Source organism: Centruroides vittatus, unplaced genomic scaffold (assembly GCF_030686945.1).
Source record: "Centruroides vittatus isolate TY-2023 unplaced genomic scaffold, ASM3068694v2 contig_1259, whole genome shotgun sequence".
NCBI classification, from domain to species: Eukaryota; Metazoa; Arthropoda; class Arachnida; order Scorpiones; family Buthidae; genus Centruroides; species Centruroides vittatus.
Window position 1 is genome coordinate 102,933 of NW_027120807.1, and position 18,543 is coordinate 121,475.

At 33.9% G+C, this 18,543-nt stretch overlaps 3 protein-coding genes across 4 annotated transcripts in view; all 3 read right to left on the reverse strand.

The window, feature by feature from the left end:
• The window catches only part of LOC136988575 (PRA1 family protein 3-like), a 13,792-nt gene extending 9,278 nt beyond the window's left edge, over window positions 1-4,514 (reverse strand). For both annotated transcript variants that reach the window (XM_067286485.1, XM_067286482.1), the window contains exons 1-2: window positions 4,366-4,514; window positions 4,065-4,283 (exon numbers count right to left, since the gene is read on the reverse strand). In XM_067286485.1, coding sequence (XP_067142586.1) covers window positions 4,065-4,267 — 203 coding nt within the window. In that variant the 5' untranslated portion in view covers window positions 4,268-4,283; window positions 4,366-4,514. The remainder of the gene's footprint in view (window positions 1-4,064; window positions 4,284-4,365) is intronic.
• The window catches only part of LOC136988624 (putative protein-lysine deacylase ABHD14B), a 147,571-nt gene that overhangs the window by 93,373 nt on the left and 35,655 nt on the right, over window positions 1-18,543 (reverse strand). The window lies entirely within an intron of this gene.
• Mettl3 (methyltransferase like 3) lies at window positions 6,943-18,529 on the reverse strand. The gene is given in 3 exon segments (XM_067286471.1): window positions 6,943-7,340; window positions 7,343-8,679; window positions 18,459-18,529. Coding segments are annotated over 2 exon segments (1,650 nt in total). The 5' UTR covers window positions 8,637-8,679; window positions 18,459-18,529; the 3' UTR covers window positions 6,943-6,984.

Genomic DNA, 18,543 nt, shown 5'->3' on the forward strand with positions numbered 1-18,543 from the left:
TCTGGTTAAATCGTAGCAGTTTGCAAGTTGTACGTCGACGAGGCCAATGGATAATTCGTAGTTGCATCGTCGGCGATAAGTTGTCTGGGCTATCGGTCGACCCGTGTTCGTGCACCTTTAGGCGATAAGACGAGTGTATCTAAGAACAGGTCACAATTATTCCAGTAAAGGATTTGCAAGTTTGAGGTGTCACCTGCTGTAGAAGTTAAAAGCCAGTTTGCAATGTACTATGGGATTGAAACCGGTACTCGCATTATCGTGTAACATAATTGTAAATCTAGCTTCGTAGTTGTACTATGGAAAACTCTTTTCTACTTAGAATTTTAGGATGTGTACACAAGCTCTGCACCCTGCTGGATCCACCCTTGCTCTTGATATGAATCTTGCAGTGTGTAGTTTATGGTTTTATCCCAAGATGATAGATGAAACATCTATAAAAATGACAAAATTTACGTCTTTATATGTAATATACAGGGTGAACCAAAAGTAGGTGGAAAGAAAATAACATTTATTGAGATTATATATACAATTATATTTACTGATACAATTTTATCAATGCAGGCGCTCAAACTGCTGTTCATTACAATTTATACAGCTTTGAAGTCTATATTTCACACTTTGACAAACATTTCGCACTAGTACCTTTGTGTATTAATTTCTTGAAATGCATCTTTGATGTAATTTTTCAACCAAAACAAAGTTAAATATACACCATTGTTATAGTATAACTCTAACACAAACCCTATTCCACCTATTGTTTGGTTCACCCTGTATATAACAATTTTAAGTTTTGAAAATGACATCTAAATATCTAAATGTTACAAATATTAATGAGAGATAATTCAAATAAATATATAAGCAGATAAGCAATTTTGAAGATTTCTTTTAAATATTTCCGCTCTCTCCGGCAGAGGATCGTTCTCTAAAAGGTAAGATTCCATCCATTTTGCCATGTCCAAACATTTTTCTATACCTTTCAGAGTAAAGTTTTTGGTTTCTTCATTGAAAAGGTCTTCAGAATTATCTTCAATCGGTAATGTTTCCGATATAACTGTCACCAAATCTGCTTCGTTTATTTCATTTTCCGTAACTAATTCTAGAATATCATCAACAGTTATTTCAGTGAATCCATCGCCTCCTATTGCATGTGTAAGGCTTACTATGTTGTTATATTCACGCTGAATTGGCTCAACATTTTCCCGACTGACCATTTCCGGTAATAAAGCTTTCAAGGAAACATTTAGTCGATTGGCACATTTCTTTTAGGGACGGGCCGATAATTTCTACACAATTTAAAATTGAAAATTGTTTCCAAACTTCACAGACTGTAATATCCGTAGAATCTATTTTCTCCAAAATTAATTCAAATGATTTACGGATATAGCATGATTTAAAAGTCGCTACGATTCCTTGATCCAAGGGTTGCAATAGCGGAGTGGTGTTGCATGGTAAAAATGCAATCTCAATATTGGAATGATTTAAATCAATTGGATGCAAGGGCGCATTATCTACGGTTAGTAGGACTTTGAATGCTATGTTCTTTTTTAAAGAATTTTCTACATCCGGAACAAAACAATTACAGAACCAATCCTTAAATAAATGGCATCATCCATGCCTTTATGTGACCTCTCCAATACACGGAAGGTCATTTTTGTTGCACTGTTTCATTGAGCGTGGATTTAGTGCTCGAAGAATGAGCATTGGCTTGGTAATAAAATCACCAGACGTGTTACTACATAAAAGTAGAGTTATGCAATCTTTGGAAACTTTAAAGCCAGGAGCGTTTCTTCATTTATAGGTCCTGTTAGGCCTTTTTTTCCGTGATAATCCTGTTTCGTCGGCATTAAACACTCGGTCAGCAAAATAACCCTTTGTTTGAATAATATCTGCTAGTTCTGCTGGATTTTTTTTGCCGAATGCTCATCCGCAGAGGTCTTTTCCCCTTGTATGCGTATGTTGTGCAACGAATGGTGTTTTTTGAATTTTTCAAACCAACCTAAATAACAGTGTCGTAAGAAAATTTCCGCGTTTTTCCAACCGCCTTGGAGCGAAAACGCGTTGTAAAAGTACCGCGCTGTAGGAGGCCTACCTGTATTATTCTCTCAAGAGAATACTTTCACATTTGATATACTCCCGTACACACAAATATAGGAAGCATTCACGGATCAAATTGATTAACTCCTTTAGTTACATGAAAGATGTACAAATAATATAAAATAACAACAATTATTCCAAGTATATATGTCATTAGATAAAAGCTACACCCATTATTATACATTCTACACTGTTTTTAATATCCACCCATTATAATACATTTAGATTTTAAAAAAGAATGTATATTATTTTATCAGTTTCTGGACTTTTTGTTTTGAAATACTAACCCATACTTTTCCAACAATGTTTTAATCAAAACAAACGTTTTCGACTCCATTCGGAGGTCTGCCTCGGGTTAGAAAATGTATAATTTACAAAAATAAAAGAACAAACGTCTAATGGCAGAACTATAACAGCTTATTTTAAATTTACAACACTCGAAAATGAACGATTTATGTATTTCAAAATATGATAAATAAAAAATAAATTACACATTATTAACCAACGTTAAGTCTAGCCCAAGTTGGTTAATAACATGTCGGGCATGTTGGGATGGGACCAGGCTAAATTATTAAGAAAGGTATACGACATCGACGGAAGCATTTGAAATCTTCCAAGCCACTGGAAAGGGTGAATGCATTAATTTTGAGAAAAACGTTATCCAAGCTTGGCAGTCTCTAGTCGATAAACCAATGAGGGAGGAGACCGACTTGGGTTAACTTAATGTTGGTTAATAAAATAAATAAATTACACATGTTATTTTTTAATTTATGTCATGTTTTCATTTTAATAAGTCAAATTTTGAAATACGTAAACCGTTTGTTTTCGAATGTTGTAAATTTAAAATAAGCTTCCTTTCTGGCTTTCTTAAAATATAATCACTTATAAGAGGAAAATAGAAAAAACAATTAGAATATCCTAAATATTTACTAACTTATTGAATGACTTCAAAAAATTTTAACAATTGCAATAGATATCCACATTCTCTACACACAAAACCATAGAAATGTCTAAGAAAAAAAAATCAGTTATTTGTGGAAACTGTTGTTTTAAATTTTTATTACAGATTTTTAAAATACATTTGTATAAACATGGAAATATTACCAATAAGTAATCAACACTAGAATCCAACATTTTCTCCATCGTTCTCGAGATTTCAAAGATATGGATAAAACGACGGTTAAAATTACCGAGTTAGGTGAGAAGTATAATCATCTTGTCGCAACTAATATTATGTATACTCCAAAATTCTTTTTTCTTCAAAATAGAATGATATAACAATTTATGGAATAGCTATTCAAATTATACACTTGTCTAGTAGTATTATTTCAACAACAGATACACATCATTATAAATTTTAATATATGTGTATCCAATATATTGAGAAATCAAATGCTACATCATTTTCTAGCAGAAAGGAACAATCCTGTTTCATTAACTTGATTTACATTCTAGCCATTTACCGGTTTATTAATTGTAGATTACAGTCAAATGTTATTATCCAATTACAACATTCCAACTCTATAATCCTTTCTTGCGAAAAAGAAAGTACTTTTGAAAAAACAATGAAATATTCCTCGAATTAATCGCCAGCCAAATTTATAGAACAAACCGAAACCGGTTTGCTCGTCGACAATCGAGCGGATAAAACCACCAAGCACCGGTAGTTCGTGCCCAAAAAACGAGACGACCACTTAGTTTTCTGGGTTTCGTTCACGCGTCCAATACCTAAATACGGGCAAGCGTCCCTTATAAAAAGTCTTTCCTCTCCGACAGATCGTCAAAGCGTTGCATTACCTTACCTATCAATCCATCCACCCAAAACTTGTTTAAATTAGCAATATGTACTACCACGTGCCGGTACATAACTTCAAAAAACAAACTTTTTGTAATAATACTTTATTAGAATAAAATCAAATGTAGGCTACTATTACTAAATTTAATTCAAAATAAATACCAAAGATACTTACAAGAAAATTAAATATATCAAAAAAATCATTAAAAAGTAATTCGTCTGGTAGTATAAAAGGTTATTTCTAATTCGATTAGCCCATCTGGTCTGGTCTCTGAAGTCAGGAATTTGAAATCTGGCAGATTCCAATAGGAAATCACTTAAAGTTCTCAAAGGTGCAAATTCCACGCTTCTCGTCAGCTTCGATAAACTATGATCCATTTTTCATTTTTCTACGCTATTTAAGAAATATAATTCAAAATTTTTGACCCATCTCGACAAATTATGACATAAATAAGAACAGGTGGTTAATTACTCACGCAAATGTGACACCATTTTTTCAATTTTACAATCATTAAAGGCCACCTGACAAGGAAACCGATTTGCTCCCAGTGTCATGACTCTCATCACACGTGACGTCCCATCCCTCGAACACGTGGTCTGATTTTTCAAAAAAAATCGATCTGGGTTCCACCTATGAGTCAGCGAAGTTCTCGGCTTCTGGGAATTTATTATTTACAATCGACTAAATTTTACTTTTAAAATTAAAAAAGGTTAAGAACAGTTTGATATTATTATTATTATAACTTGATTTTAATTCAAAAATACTGTATAATCATTAATTTCAGTGTATAAATTGGTTTTACTCATGAACCTATATATATATATATGTTTTTTTAAACTCGGCCCTAACGGGCACTTTTTTAGTAAGCCCATAATGGGTTTGGCCAGGCCCACAATGGGCGATAATGCGGAACGAACCCACGACAAAACTACAAGTGTACGGTGGTTTTATTCACTGCCACTGGGGGGCAGGCACGTCGAGAAATGTCATAAATTTATTTTTTTTTTATTTTACGGATATATTACTTCTTTACAATATAAAAAACAATAGTTATCAGTGAGGTTGAGGCCAAAGTTTTAAACGCGAAAACGTGTACGTCAGACGTTCGGCGCCGCTTTCCTGTAAACCTAGAAGTTTGGCAATGGCGTTTGGAACGTCGAGCATGATTCCACTGACTTCCCAAACACCATTGTCAAACTTCTGGGCTTATGAGAAAGCGGCGCTAAACGTCCGACGTACACGTTTTCGCGTTTAAAACTTCGGCCTCAACCTCGCTATTACTTCTTGAAAATACGGCCGAATAAACGGTTCTGAAGAGCACTTCAGTTTGGTATTTTGTATACGGCAACGCGACATGTTTCACCTACCGAGTGGGGATGCCTCTCGGAAGGATTTTTTAAGGTAAACTAGCTTTTATTTAGGGGTTACTAACGTGAAGAAATCCCGGAAAACGCCGTGTTAGGCTAGGCGTGGACCCGCGACCCGCCACCATTGTTCGGTGCTTTCATCTATTTGGCTTTTCAGTTTTTACCAAAATGGCGGTTTACAGAAAATCGGTTTCGTCGCCAGCATCACGCCAAAATATTTTTTGTGGCAACAGGAATCGAAATGTTTGTCATGATTAAAAATATTTTATCGGCATGTTTCTAGCAAAATTAAGCAAATTCCCTATTGTACTAACAAGTCTTAACAAATATTCAACATCGCTATTCAGTCATTTATTTAAGCAACATTTACCGGAAATAATAGGCGAGGACGTGCGCGCATCAACACAGAATGGCCCAAATAGGACATTGCCATTGTTTATCGAAAAGACGTATTTCTGTATGATTTTTTGGGCTAATAAAAAAAGATTTTGAAGAATCATTTGGGTTGATGATGTCATTCAGCCAGGCTGTTCCCTAAACCACCCAACAATCCCGAATTTCACTGTTGGATGATTTAGGGAACAGCCAAAGGATTTCTGTAGATAGTCTCCTTGGCTTATGAAAGAATGAGACAGTTGCTTCAAAGTAGGGGGGTTTACTGGAATAATGTATGCACAGTACCAGTACATATAAATGAGTTTTATTTGAAAACTCATTTATTTTAATGCAATGCACAAGAGTACTTACAAATTAACTATTATACAATTGAATTAGCAATATTTCGATCTGTGTTCAGTACAGCTATTGTAATTTTTATTTCTACATAACGTTCAACTTTGTTATATCTGCATACATGGGATTTTTGTACCTTGTATTAACCAGTTAATAATTTCAAGAAAAAATAATTTATATATACATTCATTACTAAGAAATAGATGAAGTAAATTTTGCATTTGCGGAATTATAATTTGCTACTCATACATTTCAATAAAAATTCTTATTTTCATACTTAAATACAAATAGAAAGGACTATTTCCAATATGCATAAAATACAATATTGTGTTAATATTCTAAATATAATAATAAAAAGATCTAGATCTAAAATTTTCTACTGGTGCCAAAGTTAAAATTTAAAAATTAGAAAATAATTTTATATTCCGGTAAAAATATCATTAACAAATGAAAACGTGTATTTAACGTAAAGATTTTTTGTAGAATTTCCCGAAATTTTTAATAAAAAGTTTTTTTTTTAATTACAAAAGAACTTTAATAATCTAGTCGTGTTCTTGCTGGGCATACATCTATACAAATTAATACATAAGAACAAACAACATCTTTCACTACTCACATTAAAGTAATTTAATTTCTTTTTATCTATAAAAATAATTAAATTAAAATTTTTAGTTTAAAAAATAATTATTTTATTTGAAAATTTTCTAAGTTTTTAAAGTTGCTATAAAAATCTAAAAAACTATTTTTATTTACTATTTTTAAACTTAAATCTAAAGTCATACTTGAAAGTTTTGATAATAACTAACATCATTGTATATTTTTAAAATAATTTAATTTTCCTTGGAAATTTAAAAGTTTGTTTATAGGTATTCAACATAATTTTGTAATTGTTAACAAAAACAAAGAATGATGAAACTTATTAAAAGAATATTAAAAAAAAAATATTGTCAAAGTTTTTAAATACAGTCCTTATAAATATTTTGTACTTTTTTCAGTTACTCTAATTTTTTCATGCAATTTCCGTCGGGATAACACTTTCTAAAAGCTTCGATAAGCGTGGGATCGATAAGTCTTACACCCTCCACTTGATTACCGAGAGTAATCCAGTTTGGTTGTACGTTGTGCGGTCTTCCGAATAATTCTATTTTGCGAGTACCGGGAGATAACCTTTCGATGATTCCGTATATCTCGTCGGGTTTGTGACTAGTTGCCCTAACTTCTGCCACGATAACGTCGCAGTCGAGACCTCTGTTAATATCTTCGGGATTGCCTTTGATACCGACCAAACAGTGTTCTTTTCCGTGATTAAGCCAATGACCCGTTCTTCCGGTTCGTATGATTCTTTGCAACTGTTTGTTTTAACCCAGATAATTTCGTCGCAACGTTCGTAACCCCAAAGCTGAAGGCATTCTCTTCCCAATTCCATGGCTCGACCGGTCACCCATAGAAAAATAAGGCCTTCGTCTTGTAGACTAGGAATATTTAATCTTCTCATTTCGTCGTCCGACATCGTGCCGTAAGGTAATTCCATGTGGATGTCCCACGGAGGATCGGCCATGACGACCGCAAATTTTCCCAATATACTCATGTCGAAATATCTTAGATCACACTGAATCCATTGAGATGGATATAATACAGCTAGTTGATCGTTATTACCTATTGTTTTATCAAGTTTCACTCTTTTGGCTGGAGGTGGAGGAACGGTGGAATAATCGACTTCGTAATGTACATATTTACAAGTGTCCATGTGAAAACACGTATTTAAAAAGGAACAATCGCCAAGAGATTCATCTGTATGTTTCTGAATAATTTTTTTGAAATGTAGTTTTTTACATGGTTCGCTAACACCGGCCACTTTCATACACTCTTCTTTTGTTCCGTGAGGACAAAACTCTTGAACTTGAGCACCACCTTGAGATCGAAATCTTTCTACAAGTGACCTTTCTTTAGCAGTTGGTTTACTTAGAAGTTCTAATATTTCTTCTCCAACTTTTTTATTTTCTTTTTCTCTAGTTGAAGGAAGAGATAACAGACTTTCTATAGTATCATTATTTTTACCTTTCTTTAAACCATCTTTTATTTTATGTGGAAGTTTTGATTTACCTTCATCCTCGTTTGGGGCCTTATCTTTTTCATTAACATCTTCATTCTTTTTAATACTTTTTGTGGCAACTAAATCATGAGAAAATGCTTGTAATTTGGTATGATCTATATTTGACACTACTATGCAACTTTTTCCTTCTGGTGTATAACTTTCTGTTATGGTAATAAGCTCTTGAGCAGCAAATTTTTGCAAAAGATTTTCTAACACAATATGCTTAATTTCAATATTCAATGATTTTGTTACAGACAACAACAAGCTCCTTGAATCGGTAGGCAAATTAAGGGCTACATCACATAGGCACACTAATAAATTTTGTTCAATTTCAGGATTAATTTTAAATTCTGTAACAACATTTGTTTCTTCTTTAGGAGTCTGTTGTAAGTTTGGAATAGGACTGTTACTCCTTGGACTGCCTGATCCACTTAATTCACCTGTGATACTTAATACGATACCTTCTCTTTCTTTTTTACGACGTTGCAGTCGTTCACGTAAACTGCTCTGCCTCGATTTAAAAGCTTGAATGTCACTCCAAGTATCAGACATCGTAACTGTTCATTCACACATAAAACTTACTCTTTTATATTTTCTGAAATATAAATATATTTAAACTTATTGTACATATTATGCAAAGTCTTATACAATAAAACTATTTTAATAGCATATACAGGGTGTTTCAAAACTCATGGGCAAAAATTTAAGAGGTGATAGAAAATATCTAAACAAGCAATTTTCACCATACAATGCATGGGTGGAGGGCAAGCGGTGAACCACTAGACGGCGCTGTAATGGAAAGCATTAAGCGCGAGTTTTCTTACACATCATTTCTACCGTGGATTTCAGAAGGCGTGGCGACGTACAGTAATCAGGAAAAGGCAGACATGCATTTTATGTATGGTCTTGTGAATGGGAATGCTCTGGAAGCTGAAAGACTGTAAGGCAGCGTTTCCCGAGAAGACATGTGCCAGACTGAAAAACGTTCAAGCGATTGCATCAGTGCATGTGCAAAATGGGATCCTCTGTCACCAGCAAGCATGATACAGGGTGTGGCAGAAGTGTGCAGACATTCTGCAAAGAGTGGAAAATTGTCCGGATATTAGCACGCGAGAGGTTTCCCATGCCGTAAATGTGCCCCACGTGATTGTTTGGTGAGTACTGTGGGATGAAGGCTTACACCCCTACCATGCACAGAACATGCAAGCCTTGACACCTGCAGATTATGTGCCACATGTTGAGTTTGAATGTTGGTTTTTGCAACAGCTAGCAGCACAGCCTGATTTTAGTGCACATGTGTTATTTACGGATGAATGCACCTTTACTTGTGAAGGTATTTCTAATATGCACAACCTTCATGTGTGGGCATCTAACAATCCGTACAATACACATCCTCATGCATATCAGAAGCATTTCAGTGTAAATGTTTGAGCTGGAATTGTGGGTGACCATTTGATTGGTCCATACCTTCTGCCAGTCCGACTGCACGGCAGAACATACCTCACATTTTTACAACAGGTATTGCCAGACTTACTTCAACCTGTTGTAGCCAACATACAAGTACATATGTGGTTCCCAGCACAACAGAGCACCACCCCATTTCAGCTTGGATGTGCGGAGCACTTTAGACGCTAAATTACCAGGGCGATGGATTGGTCGGGATGGGCCCACACCTTGGTTGGCACGCTCACCCAATCTCTCCTGTCTGGACTTTTTCCTGTAGGGCCATTTGAAAAGTCTCATGCACGAAAGTCCCATCGACTCCAACGAGGACCTAGTTGCCAGGATTTCTGTTGCTGCCGGTGCCGTTCAAGACATGCCAGGTGTGCTTGAAAAAGTGCACCACTTGCTATGTCACAGGTGTAACGCCTGCATTACTGCAGGTGGTTGCTCTTTTGAGCAATTTCTGTAATTTTGCTACACATGCTGTCAATAAAATTATTTAGTACCTCCTCTATCCGTTTGGTGTTTCATTCTTTCATGTGACAGTAACAGATACCTCCTAGCGGTTCACCGCTTGCTCTCTGCCCATGCACTGTATGGTGAAAATTGCTTGTTTAGATGTTTTCTATCACCCCTTAAATTTTTGCCCATGAGTTTCAAAACATCCTGTATATATATTATAATTATGATAAATCATTTTATTAATTGTATTAAAATTATTTAGAAATACAGTAGAGCATCAATTATCCGACCCCCGATTAACCAACTTATCGGTTAACCGACGACGTTCTAGTCGGCAAATTCAAATGTCCGCTAGTGATGTGGCGCTACAATATTTGGTTGTGTCTTGGCTACTTTAGTATTATTTTTGTTAAATTTTTGCATCTTTTAGCTGGCAGCACTGGCTCGACCATGAAAGGGAGGCTAGTATTTAAACCAGGCCTAATAACTATACTAATAATGTATTTTTTCATACTTTTCGGTTATCCGACCAACCCCAGTCCCCAATTAAGTCGGATAATCTATGCTCTACTGTAGTTCAATGCTAATATTTTAATATTGCTTTTAAAATTAAGATTAAAATTTATAAAAATTGTTAACATGGTAAATTTTACATCTCTTAACATGTTTGCTGCTATAGACAACAAAATACTCTTATGATTTATTGATATTTAGTACTTTTTCAATATATTTTCAGTATTTATTGTAGGGTCAACGTGGGTAAATATGAGAGTTCGAAAAATTGGAAAATATGAGACAGTTGTGAAATTTGACTTAATCTATGTCAGATCTATGTCTATGTCCTGTACTAATAATACAATATCGAGTTTATTTAGTGCTTTTTAACATATCTTTTCTGAATGAAAAAACACTTAATGAAACCATAGTAATTTAAGTTTTAAGAAACACTACAATAGGTTTTGCTCTGTATGTGTCTGCAAAAGACGGCTATTTAATTAGAAATTTCTATATAAAGTATATAAAATTGGCTTTCAGCTGCTTGTTTTTATTGCATATATCTTATCTGAGTTTTGTGCATTTCAAAATGAGATAGAATATGACACACAGTTTGGGCCAAAAATGAAACACACCACAGGTAAAAAATGTTAATCAGATTTTATTTACCAGTCATAAATAAAGTTTCATGGAAATTAAAGTTCAGCCTGTTAATATTTTTGAAATGTTAACAGGCTGAACTTAAGGTTAAATTAGTTCTACACCTAATTTAATCTTAATGTTAATACACAGAAAACAGTAGGGCTTTAAATTTATTTTCTTTATTATTTTTATTCTCTGCTAATTAAATAAATATTCAATTGTTCCTAAAACATTTTATTTTGGTGTAAGCCTATTTTATTTAGACTAGGCTAGTTATGTAAATTTTCTTTAATTAGTGGTAGGCTTAGAAGAAGTAATATGTTACATCTCTTTTAATAGGCATTACATTAAGGATAAATACTAAGACATCTTTAGATTCCTTAGCAATCTTCACCTTCATTCAAAGACGGCATATGGCAAGTGTTAAAAATTTGTACAAAACAAATCCTAACAGACATATATATATTTTTAAATATCTAGCAAAAACAGGTCTATCAGCAAAAACAAAGTATAGCCAAGATAACAATTCATTTTGGCACAGAATTCACATAAGTTGTAGGTAAAATGAATTGTTAAATTTATTTAAGCTACAAAAGATTAATGATATTAACTTTTATGCTATAAAATAAATATATATTTATTAATTAAATTATTAACAACCGTGAGGCAGATAATAGTGGGGCTTATCAGACCAATGATGGGCACAAACGCTCAGGGATCGAGTGAAAACAATTTAATAAACACAAAAATTACTACATAAGTATAGAAATGAAAACCCAAATACATTACAGACTATTTTCCCAATAGGAAATAGTCCCTCATCAGTTGGTATGAACTAAGAGTAATGCTATATTAAAAATTATACAAGGTAAAGGTAAACTTAAAACTATGCCTAAAGCTATACAATATAAAGATGAAAATGGCATTATAACTGTATGAGCAGTAAGCATATCAGTGTAGACAGGTGTAATAAATTTTCATAACATAGCATAGTGGTGTGACATACAGGGTGTCAATACAAAACAGTTATAAGTTAGACAATTATTGGTTTACAGTTATGAACTAAAGTTATACAGACAGATAATGTACATACCAAAAACAGTAAGACGACAGAGTTGCAGGTGCCAGCCCTTACAACAAGGTGCTGGGAGCGGTAGTAAGGGAGGTGTGTAACAGCCCACATCTGGTGCACAAGTGGTGACAACATACGATAAAATTACAAGTTTCCAACAGTTTTTAACAATATATAGTCATAACATCACAAAGATATTTAGTTTTTAAAAGATAAAATTGACAAAGGATGGCATAATTGTAACATCTAGGTTATCATTAATTCTATTAACATTATTAAATAATTTTTAAAAATTCTATATGTTCAATCTATGTGTTTTCATTTCCATACTTATGTGGTAATTTTTGTGTTTATTAAATTGTTTTCACTTTATCCCCGAGCATTTGTGCCCATCATTGGTCTGATAAGCCCTCACTATTATCTGTCTCACGGTTGTTGATAATTTAAGGTTAATGTTACCTATGGTAGCGAACATAGCGGCTTGTCTCTGAAACAGTGGGAACGCACGTTCTAACCTAACCTATACTAAAATTACCCCTATTCTAGTAATTATTAGTATAGGTTAGGTTAGAACGTGCGTCCCTACTGTTTCAGAGACGAGCCGCCATCTTGGCTACCTAAGGTAACATTAACCGGTAAATTTAGTATAAGTTACTTTCAGTCAATTCGTATCTATATTCATATATACACAAATCAACTAAAAGTAACTTCTACCCACGATTATATAGTTTGGCATTAAATTATGAACTCTCCATTAATTCTGGGTCGAAAATATATTTCTGTGCACAATTCGTAATGTTAAATCGTGATTCGTTCTTTCAATATATAATTATTATAAAACTAACCAACAAAAAAAAATAATCGAAATAAATTTACCGGTTCCTCCGCCATCTTATATAAGAAATAAACCGCGCCCCCTTACGGTGGAAAACAATTTGTAAGAAAATTTTCAAAATGTTCGGAAATAAATTATTTAAACAATTAAAATAATAATAATAATCATGTGGGAAATTCGTTAACTGATTTAATAATATACTTGATATATTATGCAAAACCTTATAAAATAAAAATTTTAAAGGGTCAATGAAAAAGAATATTTTCTATACGGGGGTCAATGCAAGTAAGGTTGGAAACCCGTTATAAAAAAGTCTTACCAAAGGACATCTCCTTGGCAGATCGCCCAAGTTACGCTTTGCCGTATCCTATCAAAATTAAACCAATTAAATCGTTTAGAATAGATATTCAATCATTAGCCGGAGAAGTTTTTTTTGGGGGGGGCTTAAATACGAAAACAGATTTTTCAAATTTCATAGTATATTTCTTACTCGTCGTCAGTTATACAATTCGGGATAAGAAAACTTCAAAAGACACTTAACATTCTTACATTGACTGATTTTAATTATTCATCATCATTAGCGCTCCTACTTCAATTAAGAAATATACCTTTAGTTAAAATTGTACGGATCAGATGATTCGTTTAATTTCTTTGCTTACTCGGTCACGGCAACGTGACATACGGGCGATCTGCCCAGAGAGGATGCCTCCGGGAGGACTTTTATTGGAAACTGGCCCTTGTTTAGGTGTTACTAAGGTAAAGTAAACTCGAAAACTCCATTTGGCCAGCCCGTGAACCAAGACCAACTACTGTCAGATGGTAATCATCATTGTCGGTTTGACAGGGTGAAGATTTTTTTAAATTAAGTAACTTCTTTCAGAAAAATTTTGAAATAGAATATGGATAGAAGAAATATAATGTTAAAGACATCTTAAAATGTAGAAATAATGGTATTAGAAAGTGTGAAATTATTGAAATTCTTGCTTGAAAATTCACGTTCATTGTGTAACGCAGCACATACGTAGTCTATAGACTGTATTCTTGGATAAACAAAAAACATGGGCATGCTCTGTATGAAAGACTAACTACCGTTTCATATTTCTGGTTAGTCGTAACTAAATGACACATGCCTGGGAATTATCCATTAGACGAATACGTCAGAAATAACGTTTTTAAACAGTTAAAAATTGGACCGCACATTAATTTCGAGACATTTGGATTTATCTTACGCAAACTCATATACTTACACAAAAGCTTTAAAAGCATATATAAAAACTTTGAAAGGGTTTAGTCAATAGTTCATCTAATATTTTCAAACATTGGGTTTTTGAAAATATTCTGGTAAGTATTTTAAAAAGTGTAGGCCATTTAATTGTATTCTTTAGTACAATATACACAAGTAAATAGTACAGTACAATAGTACAATTAAGCCAGTCCTAAAATATTCTCAACTGTAGTTCACTGATTTCAAATCGGAAACTTCGATCTTAACAAATATCTTTGAGTTTCATATGACTTTTTCTCAATTGAAATTTACTTGTAATTATCCCAGTTGTATTAATAAACTAATATGATATTAATATAGAGTGACATTTCAGCTGCGTTATTTTGCAAGTGGCATCATGATTCCTCGGAGATTCTTTCCTCTGTGGAACGATTAGATGATTATTTTAAATTAATATACATAAATAATTCGTGTAAAAATTATATTTAACCAAAATATATCCAGCAACAGTCCCGTAACTTTCCCGGCTGTTGAGTGTTTTAATTTAAGAAGAAAAAAAACTTTTATATTAAGCAAAATAAATGAAATTGTGAGTGGCGTCATCTGTTATAAAAACATTTTTATAACAAAATCTCATTTTTAATTACTATAAAATGGCAAAAAGCTTAATTTTGAGGGTAGAGATGATTTTTTATATATATATATATAAAGCGTGTGTCAATGAACATTTTATTCGTTATTAAGTCCTATCCCTCTCGAGATACGACACATTACACCCCTTTATCTCCTCACCCTCTCGACCTTTAACCATCAAAATTTAATAGCATTAAATGCCCCTCATATATAAACCACCATGCCAAACTTCGTTTCTTAATGAGATATTGAGCGAAACAAACGCCAACACACACACACACACACACGAAATTTTGCGCCCTTTACTATCCCGGCTGTTATGTATACATAACATGGGAAAGTATTGGAATCGTGTCAAATTTGACCCTCAGTTTTTGCAAATCTCCACGTTTTGAGACCGAAGTTTTAAACGCGAAAACGTGTACGTCGGACGTTCAGCGCCGCTTTCCTGTAAGCCTATAAGTTTGACAATGGAGTTTGAAATGTCGAGCATGATTCTACTGACTTTCCAAACACTATTGTCAAACTTTTAGTCTTACAGGAAAGCGGCGCTGAATGTCCGACGTACACGTTTTCGCGTTTAAAACTTCGGCCTCAACCTCGCTAATAATTTCGAGGATTTGTATGTACTGTACTGTACGTGTGTGTGTGTGTGCGCGCGCGCTCACACACACACACCCCTATTTCGCTTAATATCTCAGGATAGAGTAAAGATTAAGGGTGTGACTACGCAGACGCGAGCGAGCGAGAATATGTGGCGAGAAGAGGCGATGACGTTTCACGCTCTGTTTCTCTGCTACGAGAAACAGAGAGCGTGAAACGTCATCGCCTCTTTTCGCCACATATTCTCACTCGGGTCTGCATATCGCACCCTAAGGAACGAAATTTGGTACGGTGGCTTGTACTATACATGACGAGCATTTATGGTATTAAATTTTGGTGGTGAAAGGTCCAGAGAAGTGAGGAGTTAGAGGGGGTCATGTATCTCGATAGTAAAATCTTCATTAACATTTATAACATTTTATAAAACTCGCCCCACCCTCAAAATTAAGCTTTTCGCCATCTTATAGTAATTAAAAAATAGGTAGAAGTTTACCAAGGTAGTCCCAATAGCGACCATCGAATGTAATAAATACACGCTTATTTATAATACAATTATTTAACTTAATGTAATAAAAACGTAAATATTCAACTCACATTTACCATACTTTTATTTCCTTTTTTTGGGGGGGCATAGAAAATGATTCATCTATTTGTTTAGAAACTTCATCCTTTTTCTTAAATGACGATTTAACAGTATTTCTAATAGACGTTACCACTTTTATTTTTAAGTTTTTCTTTCTTCTTTGTATTTGTTTCAGGGGCAGAAGGAATACGGCTCTTTCCAAATTGGGTTTGTCCGGTACCGGAATATATCATACTGAAATGCTTAGCAAATAATTCAAAACGTTCTCCAGGTTTTAAATGTTCCCATTTAAACATCTTATACATAAAAGAATATAAGTAAAAATCCGATAGATCTTCAGTAAAATGCATAGGCAAATTTTTTCTATTTTTTAAAAAACGCCACAAACGTTTTATTTTTTGTGTTTGCACACCAGTTACAGGGTCGACAAAATTTTCGGCATGTTTCACGGACTTGTGTAATGTCAATGACTCCCAAGTCATCGATATGACTGTACTCTTTCCACTCGTCAGTGTATACGATACTTCCTGAATTTACATATTTTGAAATTACCCAGTTTAGAACTCTTCAGATCCATCATTTCCTTTGCATACAAAACCTGTATCTTGACGACAAATTCCTCCAGCAACCCAACGAGTTCTCTTCAAAATACGCCCTTTTTCATTTTTTCTTTTGCTTGCACTTTTATCTATTTCAACTATTCTTTCGGGGCCCCCAATTTTCAATTCTGACAAATTACTGACAGAACTCATCATAACAAGGCGCAAATAATTAGACTAATCTACGGCAGTGCGTTTACTAATGCCCACGGCCAAACTAGTAGACTCTTGTCGACGTCTAATTCTGAAAAGTCCGATTCTAACACGAAAAAAATCTCTCAAAGTGAACTTTTTCCAAAGGTCTTCAGAAACTTTCACATCCTCCGACATTATATCTTTATAGGGAAAAATAAATATAATATTGGATCAAATTTTTAATTCTACAAAAAAGACAAACTTTCGAATTTCATCAATACGGTTAACGTTACCTATGGTGCCAAAATGGCGGCTCGTCTCTGATTCAAGGAAACAGAAGAAAGAAAACAGCTGGGACGCATGTTCTAACCTAACCTAACCTAACCTATTCTATTAGAGCGGCCGGATGGCCGACCGGTCAAGGTGGCAGCCTACCGCTCTGGGGGACCCGGGATCGAATCCTAACGGGTCGAAAAATCCCCAGGAATTTTTCGGGGGGTGGTCCGTTCGGATATGTCGGGCCCCGTCCTTCACCACCCGGTCGTCCCATTGTCGGCCTACTAAAAGAGGCCCTCTTAGTGCCCACAGGGCGGAAAGAGTTAAAAAAAAAAAAAACCTATTCTAATAATTTGGTTGGTAATAATTACGGTAATTTATTGGAATAGGTTAGGTTAGAACATGCATCCCCACTGTTTTCTTTCTTCTGTTTCCTTGAATCAGAGACGAGCCGCCATTTTGGCACCGTAGGTAACATTAACCATTAATACTATTATAATGTCACAACCAATTACTTTTGTAGCTTTTAATCTAGAACTCGAATATCTACCGGTACTATACTGTACTGTACATATTAATATATTAGTAAATTTGATTTTAATCTAGCCTGTTGTCGAGATTCCGGATGTGCCACCATTGGTACTACCTAGGTAAACTTCTACCTAAAAAAATTAAAAGATTTTATAACAATCTGATAACAGATAGCGCCACACGCAATTTTATTTATTTTCCTTAATAATATAAAAGTTACTTTTAAAAAATAAAAGCCGGTAAAGTTTCGCAACTTTCTGCTAGCTTTTTTTTTTTTTTTTACTTTTTGGATTCAGGTGGTCTAAAAACGTGGAGTTTTGCAAAAATTCGGAGGGTCAAATTTGACACGATTTCAATACTTTCCCTTGTGTATACATAACAGATGGAAAAGAGAAACTAAAAGAAATATAAAGTATATTACTGAATATACACGCATATAAGAAATATATTGAAATAACTTCTCGATACGTTCAAAATGTTTAAAATATATAATAATTTAATTCGAAAATAACGAACAAATTTCAAATTTTAATAGAAGGAAATTCGTATTAAAATTTAAAAATTAATAATAATAATAATAATAATAATAATAATGTTAACTGTCAAAGAATAATTGGGTAGATGTTACCTTTAGGTTATATCTCCATACACTTGTCTATAGCTATTTATCTAAAAGTAACCTCTACTCAGTTTCATTCTTTAATTTTTGTTTCGTTTATGGAAAGTAATAATTACAAGTAGAGGCGTAAATAAAATTCGAATTTATATAACTAATACAATGTATATAAATTAGAAATGACTTAAAAATTATACACAAGAACAATATTTAAGACCACAAACCTTAATAATAAAGCACACACTCGTTCGATAAATCGTGACATAGACGAACGGAACTCGAAGCTTTTATTTACTTCCCATAATACAG